General features: G+C 34.8%; 1 protein-coding gene across 1 annotated transcript in view; it reads left to right on the forward strand.

The window, feature by feature from the left end:
• LOC148277920 (cuticlin-3) overlaps positions 1-20,426 on the forward strand; it is a 64,858-nt gene that overhangs the window by 27,294 nt on the left and 17,138 nt on the right. The window contains exons 2-4 of the mRNA XM_088232203.1: positions 5,476-5,524; positions 6,653-6,841; positions 8,671-8,718. Of these exons, the coding sequence (XP_088088329.1) occupies positions 5,476-5,524; positions 6,653-6,841; positions 8,671-8,718 (286 nt within the window). The remainder of the gene's footprint in view (positions 1-5,475; positions 5,525-6,652; positions 6,842-8,670; positions 8,719-20,426) is intronic.

A 20,426-nucleotide genomic window follows, 5' to 3' on the forward strand; every position in this document is an offset into this window, starting at 1 on the left:
TATTATTTGCAAATTGCATTCGTTTCCACATTCACTAACTTGTGGCTTTTTAGGCTGTGCCCGTGCTAAGCCATAATAATAAACGAATTAAAAAAATACATTCATTTGATATAAATAATTATCAGAATTAATACAATAATAATGATAAGAATAACAATCTAAAAAGAAATAGCATTAAATATTATAAAAATATATACATGATGCATACGTAATTATAAACAAATTCATTACAAAATAATAGAACCATTAAAATTAATATAAAATAAGACACATACATAACTACTAGGTACTACTACTACTACCATCACGTTCTAATTTAAAATTCCCGGCGACTGTATGAATATGTCTATTCTTTTTTAGGGCTACGGGACCGTCGACCCGCCGACATCACTTGTGCTCGTGCAAACCGAACGCAACTGATGTAAAACAAATGTGCATAAAATTCCATTAAATAATTGCTGTGATGAAATAATACTACAACACTCGTCACCCTGAGCATTGCGTGTACTACTATGCCTCGATTATGAACACTATCTTCATCTGTATATATCGAGACGGTATACTTAACTTCTGTACTATCTGTATCTTGCCTCGGTATGTTCTACCTACTTGTCATATCGACATCATTTGATCGAAACAAGCCAATGGAGTGACCGCAAATAATTAATCCGCGTTCCTTACGTCGTTAACATTTAAAATAGTTCTCATTTATATTTTAAATAGGCTTCTGTAGTTCAAAGCGCTCACTTCAAAGCGATTACAAACTCCAATAAATCCCAATTCAAGCAAAAAACGCTCGCTTGAACATGAATTTTGCATGACTTTTGGAAATACGCTTAAAGATCGTCTGTATGTATCTACCGATCGACTAAAAAGCCGGCTCCTTTAACGTCTCGATACATACACTCTGAAAGATAGTAAAACAAATGGAAAAAATATAATAACTTAATATTTTTTTTAGAATAGTAACTTTCTGACGCATATAATCTGTGTCTGACGCCTAAATAATCTTATTTGTTTATAGGAAAGAACCTAGTAACATCATTTTCACATCTAGGCGTTCGTTTTACTAAAGTGACAGTTATGTCGAAATTTAATTTGACTTCAAAACTTACTTATTTCTTTCTCATATTTTTAATATGCCTTTAAGAAAAAAAGTGCCAACCTCAAAACGATTAAAAAAATTTGTAAATCATAATTAAAGGAAAAATTGCTAGGTGGAACAAATTTTTTTATACTTTTAATGCGTAGATGAACGTATCGAGGGATTCTAGACCCGTCGGTATAAAATGATGTACTTTCATCAAAACTTGATGGTGGGGGTATCGGTACTATACCTTTGTAGTCGGTCGGGAGACTTTTATACATAGTGTAATTTTAGACATACTGAAGCTTTGTCATTTTAGAGCGTAGATATGTGTATCGTGACGTACGCTTCTCCTTGATTCATGTCGATGTACCTACCCAAAACTTGAAGGTGGGGGTCGGTAGTATATCTTTATAATCGCTAAAGGGAATTTATCTTCAACTATACCGTCAAGGTGAAGGTATGACGTCTTTATCTTCCCATCATAATCGAGGCCCTGGTGTCTGTTCAGAAACTGAAGATGATCCCGCGGGGCCAGAACTGATTATTTCGCGGGCCGGATCCGGTCTGCGCGCCACTAATTGCCGAACGCCGGTCTGTAAATTATAAATCAATGTAATTAATCATGTTATTAAATAACAGTTTGTACGATATCAAATCGTAAAACAAAAAATCAGAAAATATAAAGAGGAAATAAGCATAAGGAAGGAAAGCAATTTATTGCAATAGAATACAATTAATTATTTGGTGCATACGAGGGTCATCCGGAAAGTAGTACCAGTTTGGAAATACAAAAAATCTAGTATATATGAAAGTTTTATTTATTTATTTTTACATTTATTTTATATTTTACAAAATGGCACAAAAAACACTCTGACAAATTTTGCTTGTACTAGGAGTAGGCTCAATATATGAAGGGTCGGCAAGCCAGAAATATTAGTATGCCTAATGCCTGTTCTAGGAAACCGATTTGTTGAGGCAAATATGGTTATCAAATATGTTTCCCATAAATAAAAATAATATCGAAGAAAAAGAAAACGAGTTATAGCACAAAAGATTTAAAAAATATAAACAGCTTACGTTAATTGAAAAAAAAAATTTTTAAGTAAATATTTTTTTTTATTAAAAATATATAAAACATGGAAATATCTAAAGAACATACATTAAACTACTTTTCTACATAGCCACCTAGCAAATGTAAGCATTTGTCGTGACGTGTGAAGAGTTTTTGTATCCCAGCGTCATATTCCTCCGCCGCCAGTGTATTGAGATACGTAAACAAAAAGAGATTCAATTAAATTAATTTATCTAAAATAACACATACATGAAAAACTAAAATTTAAGACGTGCGTATTATAAAAAGACAAAAAATACATAAAGAGATTCCTGTCAAAATAGTAGGAGAATCCTGCTCCGGAAAACCCCTTCGGATACATGGAACAGATCAACATCCAGAGCGATGTTGTCAAGCATATCGTTAGCCCTTCCAACAGGCATTACTATCGGCAGGTTAGTCCTGTATATCGGAATATGAAACAATCTATGCTGACGCTGTCTTAGGTAATTATCAGGAACATACAAACCAATGCTCCTCATAACCTCACGATTATTGATCATACCACGCAACAATCGATAAAAATGTACAGTCAAATACACATTCCTTCTAGTCTCTAAACTGTTGTAGCCAAGCATACCCTGGAGAAACTCGGTCGGGTAGAGCCAAGGATAATACCCGCACTCTCTCATGTAGAGATATCTCAGAAACATCTTTTGGATTTTCTCTATCATAAGAGAGTACTTCAGTTCACGTGGCCCCCAAATCATCTAGCCACTTTCGAGTCTACTTCGCACCGAGGAGTTGTACAGAGTTCTCAGTTCGCGGGTATTTCGAAAAACCCTAGCAGTACGCAGAACAAACCCTAACATCTTCATTGCATTATTACTGATTGTCTCTATATTTTCATGAAATGTCAGGGTGCTCACAAATCTAACGCCCAGGTGGTAATCTGAAGGAGTCAAGTCTGGACTATAGGTGGATGGTTGAATGTTTCCCAATTAAATTGTTGCACAAGTCGATGTGTTATGCCAGTCTCATGAGGCCTGGCACTACCCTCGTAGATGAGTATCCCTATATATAAGTCCATTATTTTACTTTCAAATTAAAGGCGAATCTCTCCAAACATAACGATTTGCTAATGGAACAAAAACAAAGAAATAATACCGGGGTTACATAAAAATATCGCATTTTTAATTTCTTAAACTGAATGATATATCGTTTGTGCGAATCCCATAATCCAGAAGTTTCTGCGCGGTTAATGATACTAATTTCGATATGGAAACCCATTACAATCCTATATATTGTTTTAATGCGCGCATTATTATGCTGTCTGCATAAGGATTGGATTGTTAGCAATAAACGAGCCGACAGAGGAGAGGAAGACGATCGGAGGATCCCGATGCCCCATCACTCCGGAATCGTGAGAAATCTATGAAATAAAATGAATCCATTTCCCCTGAACTGAGATGATTACCAAACAAATACTTGTAATTCTCGGTCAGGAGTCAGGAGTCAGGATTGGGGCACGTACTGGGGGAGTACCTCAACCTTAAGGATAATAATAAAGGATCGCTTTGGATCGCGTAATAGGGACTCGGATGCATTGCGCATTATAGAACCGCTTATAATCTCTACTATTATTTTCATACCTTCTGCAGTGCGGTAATGGGATTTATAGGTACTAATTTAATTTGTTCATTTAATTCGGTTTGCGTGTAAATCAATGCAAAGGCAATTTATAGGTATAATGTTTTGAGTATGTCCAAATGTTTATAAACGAGCTGGATTTCTCTCCCGAGGTAGTTATTACAACCTAAATTTCTTGCAATAGAGAAAAAAATAATTAAACAGGTTTAAAAAGGTAATCTAGGCATTTACAGTGCTTATTACCTGTCATTAGCGAGTTTAAGTTGCCACTTTACATACTGTGTAACATTCACCATTCTGCTTTTGTTTAAACATCCATATTTCCTCAACTCTTCTTCCATCTGTTGACTTTTGTGAATTAAAATACCCGAAACCTTTATTGATGCGGGTGAGATTCTTCTGACTGAATTATTTCACCCGTATACTTGAAAACCCTAAGTTTCATACATATTTTTATATTAGGGGTGTTATTTTAAATCTCCCGCGGGGGAGAGAGCGGCGGTACATTTGTGAATTTTTTTTCGCATTCGACTACATTTGTTTTATATATGGCCGCACTGTTTATTTAACGTCAAATTGCGTAAAATAAATACGAACGCGTGAACCCAAACGTTCATTTAGAACCCGGAACCTTCCGTTCGTGAGTCAAGCGTCTTGACCACTACACCACTGAGGCCGCCCGTAATTTAACATTTTATCATTAGTGTGGCCATATATGAAGCAAAGTATAGTCGCATGTAGAAAATGAAATTCCTCGAATGAACCACTATATACTCCCGCGAGAAGATTCAGAATAGCACCCCAGATGGTTAAATCAACAATGTTTCGAGTATGTCCAAATGTTTGGTGACAAGTTGGATTTCTCTCCCTAGAGAGTTATTAAGGCGGAATGTTACACAGTGCGTAAAGCGGCCACTTAAACCAGCCAATGACAGGTCATGAGCCATGTAGATGCCTAGACTTCCATATCTCTTCTTTAAAAAAAAATCCCTCTATGTTGCAATAAGTTTATATCTCAGACGTCCTCACGTAAGGAAATTAGACGGATAGTTTTTTTTATTTCAATTAATCTAACGAAATAAAAATGCGCGAGTAACATAGAATCACTCGTCTTTTATTTCTATAATAAAGTAATGTAGTAAAGTTACTTACACCAATAATAATTATTTGTTTTTTAACTTTACACGTAGTATAATTGAAATCTATTTTTGCAAGATTTAGAGACGGTTTTGAATGACGCTATTATTTAGGTAGGTAGGTTTTTATGGATAGTTTATTTTGGCGTTAATAAGTAATTTTCCGTTTTTGGTGGCGATTAATAAGTTTGCTTCTAACAGCCTCATATAAACTAACTTAAGGAATCGGGTTGTGGTCCCGTGGCTACTGTTGCGGACTCACGGATCAGAGGTCCGAGGTTCTGACCCCACTCTACCCCCACTTGATTTCCATTTTCTAATAGTGAGTTATTTACAATTCGTTGAAAATAACCACCAAAAATTGAAATATTTGGGTAAATTATAAAAACGCTAATATTTCTTTCGGTTTTTTAAATAAATAAAGAAAACAAATGTGAATACATCCACTCACTCTACTAACTCATGGGCACGTTTCGGAGTGTAATAAACAATTGATAACAAGAGTGTTGTTTTCAATGAATATTTTTTCATGTGTCTAATTTTTTCAGATGGCGGACTCTTTGGTCTTCTGTTTACATCTTCATGATTATTTTTAAGGTAAGGTTTTTTGTTTTTATAAAAATATACTTTAAACGCCAAATGTTTTTAAATTATGTTTTACCACAAAAGGCGTATAAGTACTTTACTATTTATCCACATGTTTGATTTCACCCAAGCTTGAGAAAAATTATTTATTGTGTTATTAAATTAAATTAACTTATTGTGATCAAACCTGAAATCGAATCAGGAATCCCCGTATATTAAGAATCTAATTTAGTTACTACACCACGGGGATCGCCGTTTAATTATGTCCATTAAATATTAAAAATGTATCTTCATTTTCGTGTTTCGCGTACCTTCTTCAATATTTTGTTATTTGTTTTTATTTCTTATTTTAAAAATATAGATATATATAAATTTACTTATTTGTTTTATGTATATAATTTATTTTTATTTATTATTTTATTTACTTTATTATTATTTATTTGCAGTTTCTGAATTACTAACATTTCCGAATTTTTAAATTTATTTTATTTTATCACTGGGTGGACACTTAATTAATAATTTACGAGTACATAACTGTGGAAAATGATTATAGACTGTTTTTACCACTGAATATATAATTCTTACCATTTAAGTTTCAATGTACTCTTATCTTCTTTTTTATTAATATGTAAAAACTGTTTTTTTTATATTTTAATATTATGTTAACTGACGGTAGAGTTAAAAATGTTTGAAATTTTAATACATTACAGACAATGACATAAATTGTGAATCTAAAAAACTAACCAGACAGTTTCCTGCATATTTCAAAAAAATACAGCTGATACAACATATACAATTTGCAGATGAAAAAACTACAGTTGCAACTCAAAAATTTTGAATTGCAACTAACAGATACAGTTGCAAACCAAACAGATACAGTTGCAACTAACAGATACAGTAACAATCCAAACAGATACAGTTGCAACTAACAGATACAGTAACAATCCAAACAGATAAAGTTTCAACCTAAACAGATACAGTTGCGACCCAAACGTATAAGGCTTGCTCTCGGATTCGCTAAATATATTTGACTAGACAGTATTCCAACAAAGGAACTCTATCATTAGACAATAATTCTTATTTGAAGATCGTGGATTAACTTTGTTCGTGTATAAAAGAGTTTGAATCGGTTGATTTCAGAATGCCACGTGTGAATCGGAGATATCCACCGAGCTGAGCATCGTCAGCGTGGCTTCCTCGACCCGCGTGGGGGTCGGGGGCGCGAGCGGGAGCGTGGGCGGTGGCGGGGCGCTGGAGGGGGCGGACCCGGCGCTGGAACTCGGCTCGGGGGACGGAGGGGCAGACCGAGACCAGGACGGAGAACCCAAGGTAGCGTCACTACTACACTGTACTGTGCCGTATGCGCCATAAATATATCCAACAATGCATGCATTCCGTGGCCGCTACCTGCTTGCAGCATATTTTGCTGACCACAAACAGCCTCTAGGTATCCGTTTCTCTTCTTCTTTGTGTGCCGTGTCAGGTCCCCCCGACCCGACGCGCGATGTCGACTATCACCTAAAAGTTGTGTCCCTATCGTGAGCAGCTCTAAGCGGCTTAGCGACTGTTCAAACTACTAATCCCATTGACGTATTAATGCATAGACATGCCTTGAGCCCTCAAAAATTATGACACTTAACTCATGCCCAAACGCTCAGTCATGCCCAACGCGTATTTAGTCGTTCTTTGACATGAAAACGTGTAAAAACCTTTCGGATAAACATTGAAATAGATTGTGTACCTTTTCATTTGTAAATATTTGTACATGAGTGATTGACAAAGCTTAAAAAAAATAATATTCAAATGTAAATATCACAAATTTAGTACCTATGGGTACGTTTTCGTGTCACTAATTTTAAAAATATTTTTATTTATTTTTAACACAAAAAATTTACAAAAAAATATATATGCTAACATACTTAAAAATAAAACACAAAATTTACAGAAAAGGGGGTGAAATTAGTTTGAAAAGCTAGAAAATTAGAATGGATATAATTAAAATGTCATAAAAAGTAAAAAAAATAAGGTAAACAAGAAAAAACGGCAAATACTATAGAGCGTGTCTATTGCATTATATGTCAATGACTAATCCCGAGATTTGCCTTCAGCCTACACCCCGTTAATCCTCTATTTTGCCTTTTATAATTAGGTGCAGTTGTTGGTACTTTGTGGGTCTCGTGGTGTAATGTTAAGCACGTTGCAAAAGGTCTCGGGTTCGATTCCCGACATGGTTCATATAAAATATTGATTTAAAAGGGGTGTTTTCAGACTAGAATATTTCATAGTCCCTGGACTGGTACCTGAAGCGTAAGATTAATTATCTTATCTCCATGTAACAAAAACGATCGAGACACCCTGTGATTGGTGTACCAATACAGCGCCCTACGCTTCATCAGGTGCGGAAAGAGGATGACGAAGAGTTCGCACTTCTGTCTTCTAAGCACATGCCCCAGATAGGACACCTTCCGACTTTGATATCAGTCTGTAACTGTCTATTACTCTTGATTTTCACATTTGCGTTGCTGACCATATGTCTATATGTGTTCATATGTGTTCCATGGACCGATGTCCATGGAATTTCAACCATGTACAAGAGGCAACTCTGTCAGCTGCCAATGACAACAACAATGTCGGGTTTAGAAGATGTCGGTGACTAGAATATTTTTTTATTGAATAATTGTTACTAACTCCTTGTGGCTGTGATGTCACACTAGTCGACATAGGACACAAGACTTGATATATCTCTCTTATTTTTTTAAATTATGAACTCGTATTTTTGTAATCTTCAAATGGACATTTTCCCACCGGATTTGAAAAGTAAAATTTGTATAAATATTCTGAATTTTAATACAAAAAATATTTAACCCTGCTATACGAAGAATGATGTCCGCAAATACAGCAATACATCTGTATTAGAGAGAGCTCGTGCTCGTAGATATAACACATAACAAGGAAGACAGAGACGCTGTGCTGTAGCCGCCGTAGCCGGTGTTGAGCGAAACAAATGGATTATTTACCACAGTCTTTTAAGAGTTAAACATCCCTGAATATTCAGGTGAATTTTTACCTATAATACAGATATTGTTATACCGTTAATTTTCTATTCAGATATGATGCATTTTCCATGTAATTTAAATCAATTATTGTTTTTTTTTCAGAATGAAACGAGAGAAGCTCTCTCAGAAGAAAGTACCAGTCATGACCAGGTAGAGGCAAAAATATAATTTTTATCCCACAACTTTAAAAATACATTGATAATTTAAATTTTTACTTGGATGATAATGTTCTTTTATATAGTGCTTACATCTTTTTTAATGAAATATCCTATTAAAGAGTAATTCTGAATAGTTAGCAAAATGCTTAAGTCGCGGAATGTTTGTTTGTATGTAGCGGGAACGAAAGAGAAATACTATTTTGATTGCGTTGGAGATGGGATACGAACGAACTTAAGAAACGAACGCGTGACATGCTAAGAGATTCGTTATCTATTTTGTTCGCCTCGTAGTATTTTAGCACGTTTGACTACTGTGTGCACTAGATTCCGTAATGATTGTCTTTTTTTTTACTGCATTCTTCAGAAATAAAAAATCAGCATGAAAAAATAAAAATGCTAAGTTAAGCAAAATAAGATTATTTTTAAGCAACATTATTTTTGGTACGTGTACTTGTACACACACAAATCTCGATTTCCTCCCAAGGGGGAGAAGGTATATATTTTTATCTATATCCCTACAGAGATGAGGTAGAATTTTTTAAATTCATATATACAAAAATCAAAAATGTTACCTGTGTGGATATTCGCTAATAAGCGGAATGGGGAATGTTGTAGTACCTACTTAAAGTGGCCACTTAACCCAGCCAATGACAGGTCATAAGCCCTGTAAACGCTCGAATATCCATAATCCTGAATTTGAAAAAAATCTACCTTATCTCTGTAGGGATATAAATAAAATGATTATTTTTTGTTGAAAAAAATATAATAAAACTATTTTGTTTTAAACCACTTTTTTTCTACCTACCAGTTTCAAAGCAACACAAACTTCATTATCAAAGTATCATTAGATAACGCATTTTATCTTATTTTAATATTAAATCGAAACACATGAAGCTAATAAGTTAAGTGTTTTTGTCATGTTGTTCTTGTTGTAAATAGATCGGAGGTGTTAAGTAAGATGAATACGGTGTTTTCTTCGTATGCATCTCACTCCACACCTTCCATCTTCAAAACGAGAACAACATGACAAAAAAACTTTACTTTTTAGATCCGTATGTTTCCGTATATATTATCTCCTGCTTGACTTTTAACTTTTAATTTTATCTTTCAATTTTAACTTTTTAATTTTAATTCTTAATTTAAACTTTTAATTTAAACGTTTAACTTAATTTTAATTTAAACTTTTTATTTTATTTTAACTTTTACTTTTGATTTTAATTTTAACTTTTGATTTTAACTCTTAATTTATACTTACTTACATCTACTACCAGCATCTAATAAATTATTGTTGGTTGTGAATTTTTACAAATAAATTTTAATGTTAATGGAAGCAGAGAGAGAGAGAGGAAAATAGAGTAGCTATACAATGTCTTCATCTTTTTATGTACTTTTTATTTAATATTTATAATTTAACTTTTTTAGAATTCAATTATTTTTCCCCTCTCCTCCTGCATTTATAATAAATTAGTGTGAAATCTGTAATTGATCTTACTTTTTTTAATTGTTCTTTTGTACCTTGTTTTATATAAAGACTGTATGATTTAATTAATAAATAAATTAGTTAAGTACACCTTGAAAAAGAAACTTGTGTAGCTTTGAAACCGGTAGGTAGAAATCTTTCATTAATTATAATGAATAACCACAAATCATTTTTTCAAATATAATTTTTACATTTAAAAAAAGTTTTTTGTTTCTTGTACTAAAATATTTATACAACTACGTGTGTATGTATGTATGTATGTGTATGTCGTATACTTTTGCTCAGATACATCTCTCATTTATTGCACCGAGGGTGTTCAATATTTTGGAAGAGCGTATTAAGCTCTCAACGACAATAACTATTTTCAAGAGAGTAGTTAAGGACTGGATTTTCCTTAGTAGGAGGGATTTGAGTGGAAAACTCCTTGATGATTTTCCGAATGTTTGAGCTTACTGTTTATCATATTTATGTGCAATATACGTGTTTTATTTTTGTATTTCTGATCCTATATTTGTGGCGATATACTCATGTGTCTGTGTCAACTAATTGCTAGTCCCATCTCAACACAGGACTTTTAGTCCCATGGAGTTGGGACTTATGTCACAAATAATGCGCAATAAACTCATGTATGTAAATAAATAAATAATTGAGGGCGAATAAATGTGTATATATATTTAAAGTTGTATATCCATATACAATCTACGCACGGGCTATTCAAGATGGGCATTTCTGTTATTTATTAAAAATAGTAGCAGTTACCAATAAAACTGTTTCTGTAATCACAACAAAGATGAAGAATATTTTATAGCCATGTACTAATAAAGAAAAACGTACCTAACCATAAGCCATACTTCCCAGAAGCCTAGAAGTTACACGATCTATATAATTACTAAGTATTAAGTATGTACCTTTGTATGCCTATGTGTGGGTATTGGCCATGATCATTTATTGTAGGCAAGACAATATGCCGATTCCGCGAGTTCATGCTTTAAGTTGTCATTAACTATCATTAGGTACAGAAAAGCCGTTAAATAGACATGTCATCGGAGGCAGAGATAATAATGTGGGAACCGGCTTTATTAACGGGCTCGGCGGAAGCCAACCACCCAGCAGTGGTTCTGAATATCCTTCTTCTCTCGTTCCCTGATCGTGATCAACATCTCCAACCTCCAACTCCGTCAGATGTCGGTAGTGCTCCTGTTGCGCCCCGACTAGACTAGTGGACGCTAGGCGGATGGATGGTTAAAGTCACCGAGAAGCCTATCGCAGTCCCGGTCTGGTCGATCTGCCTGCGAATGTACCTACGAGAGATCAAAACTTAAGCTTACCATGACTGAGATCATGAATTTGATTCCCGGCAAGGACGAATTTGCCTTATTATATATATTTAGTTTTATTATTATTATTTTGAGTTTGACTTTAAGATAGGTAGTGTGTTAAGGCTGTAGTCGGGTAAAACGCACAAAAAATGAGGAAATCATACGATTTTGCCATTTTAAAATGAAGGTTTTTTTTTAAATCGCGCAATAATAAATCATATTTTAAATAAAAACAATAATTTTTAAAGGTATTGCTAGTATTAATAAATATACTTGAAAGTTTTATATAAATAAAATAAAATTACTTTTCGACCGGAAGATTACGCCATTTTTAATTTAGACTTTTGGTATCTCAATTCCCATATAAAGACTAAGTATTGAACTTAAGTTGATTGTGATAATTTAAAGATAATAAATTGTACATGAAAATAGCGGAATCAAAATCTTATTTTTATGTTTTTAAAAAGAAGTACAACCATTTTAAATAACATTTTCCTTTATTTCTACGTAAAATTATGCCTTCGGTAATACTTATATCATTTCGTCATTTGAATTTTAACAAAAAGGTTTCTAACTTTTTACTAAGCTCTTTATTGTACCATTTTTAATACAATTTACAAGTTTTAAACAATTATTTTTTCATACTTACGCACCCACACACACGCACCCTCTCCCTCATTTATTCCCACACGCACATGTATCCTCTCCCTCATACATTCAAGCATACACACATTCACATACACATGAATACAAACGTCACACAAATACAATTACTAAACTTCTTTTCTTATATATTATGTGTCATTATATTTACAGTGGATTTTTTAAATTGGCTTTAGTATTGTTAGAATTTTTCTAATTATTTTGTTTATGTAAAAATAGCTGTAAAAATCCCAAATAAAATAAATACTTAATAAAAATAAGGTTAGTGAAATATTTTAGTTAAAACCTTTTTTTATAGAAATTTATTCTCTTTTTTTGAAGAAGATAATTCTGGTAGTAATATTCAATTTCTAACAATATCTTATTTAGGTTTTATTACCTTCATACCGGTAGCGGCATAGCGGCATAGCGGCAAGGGCCGGTATCGAGATACCAAAGTTTGTCTAAATTTGAAATGGCTTAATCTGCCGGTCGAAAAATAATTATATTTTAGGTATGCACAACTTTCAAGTGTATTTTTTTAGTAAAAATGCCTTTTGAAAGTGTTGTTTTTTATTTAATATATGTTTTTTTCTTTTATTATTGCGCGATTTTTATAAAACATTCATTTTAAAATTGCAAAATCGTATGATTTCCTTATTTTTCGTGTATTTTACCCGACTACAGCCTTAAGAGGAAACGTGGTCTGACTTTTCTTCACAAAAACGTATTCACGTATTTTATCCGTGGATCATGGCACTAGAGCAGTTATTTTTTTACAAACTTTTTTTCACACTCAAATGCACTCAGTTTTATCTGCCGTCGTCTGTATGATTTTTTTTATAAAAACAAAAACTAATTTTGAAATACGTGAAAAAAGTACCGACTCAGAAAATTTAATTCTGATACTTCTAAAAAGAAACCGAATCGGGTTAGTTTTGTAGTGCGGAAAATTGTTAAACGAAACGTCGATATTAGTTTGGCATAATCACTCCGACGCGCAGTTGTCTTTTTGCGCAGTATCGGGGAGGCATTTGCGAGAAAGTGATAGAAAAACCATGTTCAAATACCTATTTATCAACATTCTCAGCTGCTTATCTTAAGAATAGGCCTTAAACTAGTCAGTACTCTGAGTTAGGTCATTTATCCGATGCACAAAAACACGTTTTTATTGTTTTCATATCAACAATACTTCGAGCGATGCGAGTCCATCCGGCTTTAATGTTAATGTCAGACAAAATTTCTGAAGACTAAGTTCGGTAGTAAATAATTATTTACTCGGTTCGCCCCGTACAAATTTATATGAAAATCGAGCACGGCAAAATCAATGAAAGTTAACAATGCTGCTTAAGTAAATGTGAGAAAAAATAATATATCTGTTTATATTTCTATTGGATTTATACTGTTATTCGTTAACTATTAACTTTTGAAAGAAACGTGCTTGTAAAAATGTTCATTGTGCCTACAGTTAAGGATTTTTTAGCATTTCCGCTCATATTTATGTTTGATTATCTGCCTTTACGTACCTATTACATAAATTATTTATTTATTTACATTAATTAAGTACATCAACGGTTCAAAGAACCTTTTACAAAAAAAAGTTTCACTGAAATAATCACAGCAGTGAACATAATAGAATAATAGAAAAATAATACAATAATTAAAACTAAACAACTTAGAGAAAACAAAATATAAAAAAAACAAAAAAGTAAATCTCTAAATAAAATATCGTATGTTCTAAGTACAAATATAACAAAGAAAATTTAAGAATAATTTCAAATTAAAATAAAGTGGTTAGTATTCAACTAGGTAATAATAATAAAAGAAAATTAATGCAACATCAGTGCTTTATAAACAATAGGTTTTTTGAGTAATAGGAAAACTTAAATGATCTAAATAACACCTTTATTTTATCAGTTGGTTGAAAGAAGTTGCCAAATGGCAATAAATCTACCAATGTACAATTTATATTACGCCCAGCACGTTAAAATAAAGAAATAGTTCGTATAAAGTTAATTTTACTTCCTTTTCTCCCCGTACATATTTAAAAAATATTTTAATACTCGAGTATATGCCAGCAGTTACGCCCGCAATATATCACGTTGGCTCATTTCGCGCCCTTGAAATTTTATTGTTTTCTCTCTTTACGAGTATTTGCTCAAATTCGACCGAACTAGGCGAGTAAAGGAATCAGCTCTTAAATTAAATCAATTTGGATGCTTAAACGTAAGCAGAATGGCAAATGTTAAGCTTTGCAACACGAGACGTGCATTACGAGTAGGTACCAATAATTGGACTAACACGGTAGTCGCGTGTCGGGAGGAATCTTTGTACAATGACCGCCGTTATCTGAGCCCGCCCATTATCCAATATCCACCCGGTTACGTGAGTAGGTACTATTATTCATAATGCCTGATAATTACTGCCGATACACACGTAAATAACAATACGAACAAGCCCCCAGATGCATACACGCACGTCGTACACACTCGATACATTGTAAGTGTTCGCGGGAGATTTCCCGCGCACGATCAGCTACACCTGAATTTTCAGAAAAAAACGTAATTGGCATTGCTACTTCTTCGCCTTATTCTCTCCACCGCTGGATGGCGGCCTCTTCCAAACGTCTCCATTCCTTCCTATCACCCGCTTTAATCATCCATGTTTTACCGGCAATAGAGGCGATGTCATCGACCCATCATTTCTGTGGCCTTCCGACACTTCTATTGTTTGTCCATGGTCTCCACTTTATTATTCTGGGTGTCCACCTGCCATCAGTTTGCCTCGCCGAGTGTCCTGCCCACTGCCATTTCAATTTCGCTTCACGATCCATGATATCCACGACTATGATTCAGCGCCTTATTTCTTCACTTCTTACTCTGTCTCTTAGACATACACCGAGCAGCTGTCTTTTAATTTCTACCTACTTGTTTGTGTTACAGACATGGTTTCTAGTCCGTATGTTATCAACGGCCATATGCACTATTCATATACTCGTGTTTTTAAGCATATAGAGACTTCTTTATTTTCAAAAATATATTTTAGTTTGCCGAAAGTTTGCCGTTTGCCGGAATCGCTAGAGACAACAAACAAACCACCGCGCGGTTCCCCGCAGAGGTAGACAAAGAGGATAGAATGCCTCATCATTTTGTCTTTGTATACAGATCTCGCTTCCTCTATTCGTGCATCTGATCATGCACGCACAACTATCATTCCAACTTTTAACATGTCTCACTTTAAATACTCGTTGAATTTTGTCATACAATGTCTTCCTCGATCTTCCTCGAGATATCCATCAACATGAGTATCGTAAATTACATTGCCAAGATAAATAAAATTAATATGAAAATTAGATATTATCCGTGTCTAAGTGTATTAAGATTTTAATCAACTTTAGTTCTGGGCGTGAAATAGAACCGGTACCCTGAACTAGCGTTTTCGACTCGACGGCAGCTCTCGGGTGAAAATCCCGAATAAGAAAAGAGTGGAGATAAGTCCGCCACATTGTGTAGTGGTTGTCACGTTGCCTAATATTCTCGAGGTCACGGGTTTGATTCCTGGCAGGGTGGATGATTATCAAAGGATTTTATGACTACAATATTTCTTTGTTTCTGGACTGGCACCTGAAGCGTAAGACTGATCGCATTACCTTCATGAAACAGATTATGTAAAAACGCTTCATTCCGTTTACGAATACAGTGCTCAGTGAAATTCTAATGTTACGAAAAATTACTTTGTACGAATGTCATCTCGGTAACGGTCAATTTTGAGATGGACCCGTCAGGATTCAGAATCTTTAAAAAAAAAATACAATTCAAATATTTAGTGCTACGAGAAACTACGTATAAAAAATGTTTTCTTAAGCGAAGTAAAAATTAGAGCATTTTTTTGGCGAATTTTCTCGAAAATGAATGAAAAAAAGAATAGAAATGAACTACTTTGAAACTTCGCAATCCTTGTGAAAAACAACCAATTTACAGCGTTGTTATATTTTGTGATAGATTTCTGGTTTCAGGGTAGCCAGTTTTTTCAGCGTATAGTGTATTTTGACAGCTAAAGGGATTCTACTTTTAAATGTCAGTACAACTTACCTTAATTACTTAAAAGTAATTTCAAAATTACAAAACTTTAAAAGTCATGGCGATGACAAATCGATAATACATAAGAATGAAACTTAGGTTTTTTTTTTTAAGAGAAATACTTAAGTGTTTATTATTAACTCAAATATTTAAACTTTCATACCATTTTCTAAAAGTCGTAAATAACTTGTGCTGGAAAAATGGATATCGAGTTGTGGTAGAGTGGGATTTGAACTTCGGACCTTAGGTCCGTGAGTCCACAATACCACCGCGGGACCCCAACCCGGTTCTAACGTTATATTATATTTATTTTTATTATTACATATTTTATTACTATACAATGCCTGCATAACACCTATTCTCCTCTACGGATGCGAATCGTGGTACCTCACTAGGGCCCAAAGCAGCAAAATTCCGAGTTTTGACAATAGATGCCTCAGAAGAATCTTAGGTGTGCGGTGGTTTGACTTTGTGAGGAATAAAATAATAAGAGAACGGACGCAGCGAACTTCGGTGACAACTGTCATCAAACGGAGGCGATACGGTTGGCTTGGCCATGTGCTGCGGATGCCTCCCGAGATCCTTAACCACGCTTGCCTACTTTACAAGGCATCAGGTTCTCGGCGTCCACTGCTGACTGTTCGTCGGCAGTTCGTGTCAGAATTACGGGACGTGACTTGACTTGTTAGGATGCACAGGAGCTGGCAACCGACAGAGAGAGCTTGGGGGATCTTTGTGGGCACTGTATGCCCCAACTAGGGAGCGGACATGGAATAATGAATTATGTAAAATAGATATTATATTTATCTTAACATTATTTAGCTTAGTTTAATACGTAGTCAATCGAGAAATAAAAAACCCCTGAACTTTCTCATTGTCAGATGTTCGTCTCGTGCAGAATTATTAAACTCTCTTTAGAAAATTTTCGGGACCAGAATCTTAATTAGGTATTCGCCTATTTTCGATTAGATTAAATTCGTTGATAGTGAAGCGCTCTGTGCCGGGACTTTTACCGTAACATTTGAAACTTAAATCGGTAAATAAACCCACGACCTATGAACTGCGCTTCCACGGAACTCGGTATTAATTCGGTCTCAGTAAATATAACATCTTTATTGCCAAACGGAGAATCAGATTACGGCGAGAAAAATGTACAGGTTCGCTGTTTGACCTCCCGCTTCAGTCTCGATCTGCGATGCGATTATCTTCAACTCTGTGGGTCGTTAAAAATAACAATGAAAGAGTTATGAAATAATAGGCGCTACAACGCACAATTATACTAAGTTGTAACCGCGTTAAAATAATTCGTCAAATGTAACTAGGTACTGTCATGGGACCATTATTCGGGAATGTACAGTTATGCGTTATGCCTGTAACAGCGATCTTCACACCGTTTCTCGTTTAGACTAAAACGCATCTGTTATAATATATTAACGTTTTTCAACTTCTGGCAAAGCCTCCTTCGGAGGGTCGCGGTCGCGAGCGACATAAAATTATTCTAAAAGGCATCGGCTTCAAGTCCTATACCTACAAAAATTCAATAATTTTCGTGAAGTTAGCTATTTTTATTAGTTATTTTAGTTATTTTTCAATAATTTAACGAAAACAAATAATAACAAATTTGTTTATTTTTTTAATTGTTTTATTTATTATGGTCCGCAAACAATACATACAACATTCGTATGGTAATCATAACAGGCGGCCTCCGTGGTGTAGTGGTCAAGACGCTTGTTCCGGGTTCGATTCCCGGTGAGAACACAAAAAAATTCATGTGATTTTTCTCAAGCCTGGGGTGATCTGTGATGTAATTTACAACTGTAATTGGGTCTCCTGGCCTGTTGTTGTGCAAAAAAAAAGAAAAAAAATCAAATCATAATTTGTTATATTTATATATTGTTCTTTAATTACATCGTCGGGTTTCTGGCTCAAGTTGGTAACTACATTTTACTAGTAGTGAGATATTGCACCTTTAAAATTAAAAGTTCATCAGTATCTCATGAATATAATAAAATATTATTTTTTGTACTTCTTTAATACTGAATATTTTAATGAACTCCACATACATTTTTTTCTTAATTAATATAGTAACATAAAATGATACATGTTTTTTTTCTATTACAGTCTACTTTTATATTTTTAGTTAATCTTAAAACTGTGACTTTCTAAAAAAGAGAATAGCTCTTGTGATTGGAGAGTGGCTTGAACTGTTATAGTTATTTATCAATTTAAAGTTATATAAGCTTAAACTTCTTAGATTTTCACGGCCGTTAAGATGCACAATCAGTTTTTCTGGGTTATTATGCCGTGTGTCGTTCGTACTCTCTACCGACGTTTCGGATCGCGTTACAGCGTCCATCATCAGGGTTGATGTTATTTGTGTATGAATATGTGTTACGTTAGGTACTTAGAATTTTTACCGTGTCATAGTCGTTTTTGTGTGATGTTATGTATTTGGGACTTGTACCGTGTCGTAGTCGTTATGCGATTTCTTTATGACTGGGTACCAGGATGTTTTTAATCGCATCCCATCATCTCTGTTTATGTTGTCGGGATGTTTGTAAATCTCAATTGCTTCTTTTACTAGTCGTGTTTGGTGGTTCTTTGGCCTCCCTAAGATTATCGGCTCAAAGGAAAACTTATGCCCCGTTTCTATGTGGTGCTCGGCCAAGGCCGATTTTTCGGGGTAGCCGAGCCTGCATGCACTCATGTGCTCCTTTACTCTCTTTGTTATATTTCTGGCAGTCTGCCCGATGTAAACCTTAGGGCAGTTTTTACAATCCAGTTTGTAAATGCCGTCGGTTTCGAGAGGATCCCGGTCCTTTGCTGATTTAAGAAAATCTCTTATTTTTGCCGACGTGCCGAAAACAGTTTTGATCTGGTGTTTTTTAAGGATTTTGGAAATTCTATCCGTAATATTCTTTACATATGGCAAACAAGCTATCCCTTTATAGTCATCGTTATTGCTGTCATACGTCTTGTTTGTGTTTGATATAGAAGCTATTCTAGCCAAAATCTCTTTCTTTTTGTATCCGTTTCCTTCCAGCGCGTTTGTTAATATGTTCAATTCAGTTTCTAAACTTGTTTCTTCACAAATACGAGTCGCCCTTCTGGCAAGTGTATTTATGAGACCCAGTTTTTGGGACGGATGATGGTGAGAGGTAGCATGAAGATACCGATTAGTATGAGTCGGCTTTCTATACACTTTATGGCCCAGGTTCCCGTCTTGTTTTCTCATAATTTCGACATCAAGGAATGGAAGGACCCGTTTTTGTTCTTTTTCCATTGTCACTCGTATTTGTGAAGAAACAAGTTTAGAAACTGAATTGAACATATTAACAAACGCGCTGGAAGGAAACGGATACAAAAAGAAAGAGATTTTGGCTAGAATAGCTTCTATATCAAACACAAACAAGACGTATGACAGCAATAACGATGACTATAAAGGGATAGCTTGTTTGCCATATGTAAAGAATATTACGGATAGAATTTCCAAAATCCTTAAAAAACACCAGATCAAAACTGTTTTCGGCACGTCGGCAAAAATAAGAGATTTTCTTAAATCAGCAAAGGACCGGGATCCTCTCGAAACCGACGGCATTTACAAACTGGATTGTAAAAACTGCCCTAAGGTTTACATCGGGCAGACTGCCAGAAATATAACGAAGAGAGTAAAGGAGCACATGAGTGCATGCAGGCTCGGCTACCCCGAAAAATCGGCCTTGGCCGAGCACCACATAGAAACGGGGCATAAGTTTTCCTTTGAGCCGATAATCTTAGGGAGGCCAAAGAACCACCAAACACGACTAGTAAAAGAAGCAATTGAGATTTACAAACATCCCGACAACATAAACAGAGATGATGGGATGCGATTAAAAACATCCTGGTACCCAGTCATAAAGAAATCGCATAACGACTACGACACGGTACAAGTCCCAAATACATAACATCACACAAAAACGACTACGACACGGTAAAAATTCTAAGTACCTAACGTAACACATATTCATACACAAATAACATCAACCCTGATGATGGACGCTGTAACGCGATCCGAAACGTCGGTAGAGAGTACGAACGACACACGGCATAATAACCCAGAAAAACTGATTGTGCATTATATAAGCTTATAACCGAGTTGCACAGTTTAAACCCGCGCTGTGCCAGCAGGTACCCTGCAAGA

This window comes from Micrasema longulum, unplaced genomic scaffold, assembly GCF_059751315.1.
Source record: "Micrasema longulum isolate JH-2025_06_02 unplaced genomic scaffold, ASM5975131v1 h1tg000955l, whole genome shotgun sequence".
Lineage (NCBI taxonomy): Eukaryota > Metazoa > Arthropoda > Insecta > Trichoptera > Brachycentridae > Micrasema > Micrasema longulum.